Genomic DNA, 7,500 nt, shown 5'->3' on the forward strand with positions numbered 1-7,500 from the left:
TGACGACGACGACGAAGACGAAGACGATGATGATGATGATGATGAGAGCATTAAAAATATTCTCATTTACAGTTCAACTAAGGAATCTATTTCTGCCTCTTCAGTCAGGTGACTTTGTGTGTGTGTGTGTGTGTGTGTGTGTGTGTGTGTGTGTGTGTGTGTGTGTGTGTGTGTGTGTGTGTGTGTGTGTGTGTGTGTGTGTGTGTGTGTGTTCTTGCTGCATCCATACAACTTCATTCAACTTAGACTTTTCGAAGTAAAGGGGTTAGCTATAGCCTTTTAAACCGCTTCAGCACGAATGGCTTGCCCAAACTTGGATAAAAACGCCCGACAGCAGCAAGACTAACGTGAAAGGCCGTCACCCGGACTGCAGGAGTTAGCTTCACACGGGACGTCACTTCTGCCCTCTGCTGGACCTGATTTGACAACATCTTAATTTCCCCAACCTCATTTCTTCAACCTTATATATACTTGAATCTCGTAACTTCAAACCAGTTTCTCCATCCTCATTTACAACCTCAACTCGCTAACCTCTCTAGCCTCATTTACAATTACAATTATCCAACTTACCTAGCTATTTTCCTACTGCCTTACTTTCTTAAATTTCTCATAATTCCCTACTATTTTTTTAACTTAATTTACGACTTCACGAATCTGTGTACATGTTATAATTTCTCGTTAATTTTTTCACTGTTCTTCATGATTCTCCATCACTTTTTTTTACTTCATTTACGACCTCAAAAATCTACTTATAACCTAGATTACTCGCTAATTTCCTCACCAGTCCCCATTATATGCTACTGTATTCTTCGCCCTCATTTACATCTTCACGAACCAATTTACAACCTAAATTACTCGTTAATTTTCACACTTTTCTCCCGACGCAATCCCAGGTTCGACCCCCACGCGTGAGGCCTGCCGCAGGAGGAACCAGAGGGAGGGATGACGATGACACCGCCGTGGCCAAACCGGCAGGCAATCAGGATCTTAAGGTGGGTAGGGTAGGGGAGGGTGTATGATTGGATTGGGTAGGGTGGGGACAGTAGGGCAGGGAAGGGTTAGGATGGGTAGAGTAGGGTAAGGTTGGAAAAAGCAAAGTGTATCGGAACATGACAAGGCAGAGAAAATGTCAATAGGACAGGGAAAGAATGTGCAGGGCAAGGTAGGACAAAGTAGAACATAGCAGGGGAGGGAAGAGCAAGGTAAATCAGAACAGGGCAGGGCATAACAAGGTAGGAGAGGGAAAATTAGAGCAGGGCTAGGCAAGAAAAGTTAATACAAAGCAGGTAAAGAAAGACAGCGGAGGACAGAGCAGGTTAGAAAAATTAGAACAGGGCAAGACAAGAAAGGGCAAGGATAAACAAGCAGGGCAAGCAAGGCAAATTAGGACACGACAGGGGAGAACAAACCATAGCAGAGCAGGACAGAACAAAACAGTATAGAGAAGGTAAAGATAGACAGAGCAATACAGAACAGGTTAAGGCAGGGCGGGGCAAAGTAAGAGTAGAAAAGAGCAGGGCGGGCCAGAGAAGGGCAAAGAAGGAAAAGATAAAAGCAGAGAAGGACAAGGTACGAAAGGACAGGGCAGGACAAAACAGATGACGCCATGAAAAGAATCAACATACTAAACAAGAGAAGGTAAGGTCATCAGGGGGTAGCGTAAAAGGTCAAGCGAGCGATTTGAGGCAGGTCAGTGTAGGGCACGTACGGTCAGATACGGTCAGATCAGAGATACTGCCTGTTCGAGTTAATTTAGACTGAACTAGGTTACACTGTGCTGGCTTAAAGTAGATTAGGGTAGGGTCGATAAGGGTAGGCTACATATGTGTACGGTAAGCTGGGATACTTTAGATGCGGTGAAGTTACGAAGGGTGAACTCATGTTAAGTTAGATTAAATTATGTCCAGCCATCGTCATAGCAGTAGTACATAGGAGGACAAAGCAGGGATAACCTAACAGGAAGCATATAAGAGAGACCTACACCGAGATTATCTGCTGGGTAAAGCAAATTACACTAAATATCTAACCTACGCGTGTAAGAAAAGAATTGAAAAGGGGAAGGCAAGGTTATGTTTAGTTTCGTCGGATTAGGGTAAGTTAGCTCAGAAATCAAACTTCCTATTCCTGGAACTCAGTCGTGATCTCAGACAACCCCAACTATAGTTGGTATAACTTAACTTGGAGGTTTTCGTCCTTTTCTAACTTACTCCCTGTATCTCTGTTGCACAGTAAGATAATGATTACGGTTCTACATCCTTTTCATAACGATGCTTCGTGAAACAGCACAATAGTGTATTTAATTTTGGTCACATGTTAAAGCTCAGCATTGAAGAATGGAGAGACGGCACATTTAGGACGAGCTAAAGAGAAGCAGGTATAATTACTGTCATTTGAAGATTTAACCAACATGCGGAAGAAAAGGAAAAGAAGGAGCCCAGATTATGTCATGTTATGTTAAGAGAAGCTTGGTCATGGCTTAAAATCCCAATTTTGCCGGAACCCAGTCCTAACCTCAAACACCCCTACCTAATCCTAGTTCCAAATAATCCTAATCTGTCCCCAATACTCCCCAAACAGGTGGTCTGCTACTACACCAACTGGTCCCAATACCGACCAAAAATAGGCAAGTACCTCCCCGAACACATGGACCCCTTCCTCTGCTCGCACATCATCTACGCCTTCGGGTGGATGAAGAAGGGCCGCCTCACGTCCTTCGAGGCCAACGATGAGAGTAAAGATGGCAAGACCGGGTTCTATGAACAGATGAATGGACTCAAGAAGCAGAACCCCAAGCTCAAGGTTCTACTGGCTCTGGGTAAGTGAGTGAGTGAGAGAGAGAGAGAGAGAGAGAGAGAGAGAGAGAGAGAGAGAGAGAGAGAGAGAGAGCAACTAAACACAATACAACACACCTGAGGAACACTTCATTGCAAAGCCAGACACCAGCAATAAATTGAAGGCATGAAAGAAGAAGCAATCACTAGCATGCTTAATATCATTCATTTTTTACCTGCAAGTGAGAGCAACACGTGTACAGAATATGCTGCTGTCGTTGGTGTTTATGTTGTTATATCTGCAGATGGAGATTTTGTTTACGTCAATTCTTAATGTTGATACTGCTTGTGTTCAGATGATGATGTTTATGATTGTGGTTCTATCAGTCATAACCAATTTCAAGCGATCAGACATACCCAGCCCCCCCTTCTCTTACACACAGACAACACAACCATAAAAATAACAACGAGAAGAACAGTAACAGAACGACAACCACAACAACAGCAATATTTCTACCAGCATTAGTAACAGGTCCTTCAGCTACCACCACTGTTAGAGAGACAAAGCTAGCAATAATGAGAACAAAATGTGCCATCAATTCCATACAGCTTCTTCTTCAGCAACAGCAGAATAACACTCCTACTAACATCACCACACATTACCTCCACGACCGTCAGCATCGCAGTCACCACCAGTATGAAAGTCACCCTCACCACCACCACCACCATCAAAGTCACACACTTCACCTTTACTCCCACGATCTACAATCACCATCACTAGCCTTCACACACACACACACACACACACACACACACACACACACACACGCACGCGCTCGCACGCGCGCGCGCGCGCGCCATCCGCTGCCACCATTACTACTACCGTCAAAACCATACCTCCTCCACAATCACCACAACAATCTTCACCATCCTCCCCATCACTATAGCCACCATTACTCCTACTTTCACAAACCCCTTACCTTAACATCACCACCACCACATTCCTCACCACCATTCCACCACAGCCATTTTCTCCACCATTTCATCGCGATTACTAAATCCACCACCACCACCATCATCATCATCAACATCCCCAACACCACAGTTAACGCCACCACCAAAATCACTAACTATCTTTATCACTTCCAGCAGCAAAATCACCATTGCCTGCACCACTGTTAGAACAACCATGGCATCACTCGCACTATCACGACAATCACCACCCTCTTCCACTATTTATTAGCACAAGTCACCACTCTCCATCATCACCCCATCACCTACCACCAACACCCCCTACTTCCCCACCACCCCAACCAACATTCCCTACCCCCCGTCATCCCCACCAACACCCGTATCCTCCACTAAACACACAGGTTACACAGTAAGTGGTACACTCTCTACCCTCGGGTGTAGACAGATGCCACTCACCGGCCCCCCTCCCTCACCTCACACCCCACTTCTCCCTCATTCCAGTCTAGTTTCCCTCAGCTGCCGGTGTTATCCATACTATCGCTCTTTCTACCCTTGTAACTTCTGTTAGGTACTGGTCACAGAAAAGTTACCATTATAGTCGCTATTATAACTAGACTACTACCCTCATATCTGCCGCAAATACCACCACCACCACTACTACTGCTACCACAGTTACTACTGAAATTGTTATCATCCCTGCTTCTACTTCTTCTTGTATTACTCGTAGCATTGCTTTATAACATCATTACATAAACATTACAGCAATTGCTTTCATTTCTCTTGCCTGCCTGCTGCTCTCACTTCTGCTTCTGCTGTCCCTTCCTACTTTCTATACACACACACACACACACACACACACACACACACACACACACACACACACACACACACACACACACACACACACACACACATGAGCTCATTAAACCATTGAACAATAATATGCCATAAACACAGCATCCTGGGCATACACACACACACACACACACACACACACACACACACACACACACACACACACACACACACACGCAAACATACATGAGTTCAATAGACCAATCAACAAAAATATGCCATAAACCCAGCATCTTCGACACACACACACACACACACACACACACACACACACACACACACACACACACACACACACACACACACACACACACACACACACACACACACACACACACACACACACACGAGCTCAATAAACCACTGAACAATAATATGCCATAAACACAGCATCCTGGGGACACACACACACACACACACAAACATGAGTTCAGTAGACCATTCAACAAAAATATGCCATAAACCCAGCATCTTGGAGACACACACACACACACACACACTAAAAGTAAATCACACAAACACACTTTCCACCCACCAGGATGTGCTCGATGAGTCAATGGCTCCAAGCACAAGAGAACACGGGAGGCAGGCAGAAAGAAAACGATAAACGTCTCCGATAAGGATGGAGGAAGTCTTGGAGGATGAGGTGGATGTGGAGGGAGCGTAGGAGGAAGTGGAGCAGAGGAAAGGATGGATAAGAGAGAGAGAGAGAGAGAGAGAGAGAGAGAGAGAGAGAGAGAGAGAGAAAGAGAGAGAGAGAGAGAAAAGGAGGAGTGGGAGAGGATGAAGAATGCGGTGAGAGGAGGAAGGGAGGGTGAAAGGTTATGGTAAGAGTAACGAGTTGAGAAAGGGTGGGAGGAGAGGGGTGAAGGAGAGGGTGAGGAGGGATGAGATGGGAAGTAGGATGTGGAGGGGGAAGCAGCAGATGGATGGAGATAACAAGGAGGAGAGAGAGGGTAAGTGAACCGGGGTTAGTAAATGAGGGGATAGGGTGAAAGGAGAAGGAAGAAAGGGTGGAAGGGGAGTGAAAAGAGCGGGGAGGGAGGGTGGAGGGAGGCGATGAAATAGAGAGGTAGGGTAGAGGAGAGAAAGAGAGAATACCCAGGGGGTAAGAGTGTGGGGAGAAGGCGTGAGGCGAGTTGAGAGACGGTGGTAGGGAAGGTTGAGAAAGGATGGAGGAGGATTATAGGACAGGAAGAAGCGAGAAGAGGGAGAGAGAACTTGATAGGATGGAGAACAGGGTAAAGAGGGATGAAAAGAGAGGAGTGAGAGAGGATAGAGAGACAAGGAGGAAAAACGGTAGACAAGGAGGAAAAAGGATAAGAATATGAAAGAATGAGAGAGGAGGGTGGAGATATGAGAGGATGGTGGGATGGGGGATGAAGAGGAGAGCTGGTAGAGGGATGAAGGGGTGTGAAGGAGGGGGAAGAGAGAGATTTGTAGAGGGAAAGAAGGGAGAGAGGAAGGTTGAAGATGAGGGTGGAGAGAGTGGGTGTGTGTGTGAGGGGTGGTAAGGAAAGTGTGGATTAGCTGCTGTGGATGTGGCACACTGAGTCGCCTCCAGTGCTGTGTAGCTGTGGCCTTCTTAGTTCATCTACCTCGATTTTCTCTCATCAGCATTTTTTATCTTGTTTTTTCTTTTCTGTTTTCCCCCTCTCTCTCTCTCTCTCTCTCTCTCTCTCTCTCCCTTCCTACCTACCTACCTACCTTTCTATCTGTCTGTCTGTCTAACTGTCTTCTGTCTGTCTGTTTGTCTGTCTGTCTGTCTAATTATCTATCTATCTATCTATGTCTGTCTGTCTGTCTGTCTGTCTGTCTCTCTCTCTCTCTCTCTCTCTCTCTCTCTCTCTCGCCATATATATATATATATATATATATATATATATATATATATAGATAGATAGATAGATAGATAGATAGATAGATATGTGTGTGTGTGTGTGTGTGTGTGTGTGTGTGTGTGTGTGTTTCTCTGTAATGATTCATATTGCATAAATTTGTATTCTGTTTATATACATAACCCATATATGTATTTGTCTTCCTCTCCATCTACTTGTCTGTTTATTTATCTGTCTATCTATAGCGCTAGGTCAGTTTAGGTACCTGAAACTAAAATCCATAATGTACTATCGGTATAACACTACAACCCAACACCACGATGGTTATTTGTAGTAGAGCACCTTATATGTTTGGCGTGGCATGCCAGTTAGTTCTATCCGACATGGCATCACAAGGTTACAGTGAGGGTGAAAGAGGCCCAGTTTGACTAATGCTAATCACTGCATGCACAGAGAACGTATTGGGAACGGTAAATTGGAGTGCCAGTGGAATTAATAGAAACGGTGAACGAAACGATGATGGCATGTTGGATATGCTGCAAAAGTCATTTTTTTTTCAGCGAATCAGATGATAAATGCACTGAAATATGACAAACTGGAAGTAGGTTTGAACAGAAGAACATCAGGGTTGAGCTAATCAGAAATTTTCAGTCTTCACTGAGAATACTAGAGATTCTCGATATCATATAAATATTAATGATAAATAGATACATAGATAGATAAAGAGAGAATGTGTGTGTATGTATGTGTGTGTGTGTGTGTGTGTGTGTGTGTGTGTGTGTGTGTGTGTGTGTGTGTCTACCAATTCATCCATTATAATTTATATTCACTTTTCTGTATTTCTCATAAGTACTTCTGCTCTAACCGAACCCTTTCTTCCCCAGGCGGATGGTCTTTCGGCACCAAGAAGTTCAAAGACATGTCAGCCACCAGGTACACCCGCCAGACCTTCATCTTCAGCGCCATTCCCTTCCTCAGGAAACACGAATTTGACGGACTCGACCTTGACTGGGAGTACCCCAAGGGACGCGAGGACAAGGCCAACTTTGTGCTCCTCCTGAAGG

At 44.8% G+C, this 7,500-nt stretch overlaps 1 protein-coding gene across 1 annotated transcript in view; it reads left to right on the forward strand.

Annotated features, from left to right (window-relative positions):
* Cht7 (chitinase 7) overlaps nt 1-7,500 on the forward strand; it is a 45,996-nt gene that overhangs the window by 14,734 nt on the left and 23,762 nt on the right. The window contains exons 4-6 of the mRNA XM_080283778.1: nt 894-992; nt 2,578-2,815; nt 7,321-7,500. Of these exons, the coding sequence (XP_080139904.1) occupies nt 894-992; nt 2,578-2,815; nt 7,321-7,500 (517 nt within the window). The remainder of the gene's footprint in view (nt 1-893; nt 993-2,577; nt 2,816-7,320) is intronic.

The sequence above is a fragment of the Coenobita brevimanus genome, chromosome 98 (genome assembly GCF_032717465.1).
Source record: "Coenobita brevimanus isolate Jiangsu-jjx chromosome 98, ASM3271746v2, whole genome shotgun sequence".
NCBI classification, from domain to species: domain Eukaryota; kingdom Metazoa; phylum Arthropoda; class Malacostraca; order Decapoda; family Coenobitidae; genus Coenobita; species Coenobita brevimanus.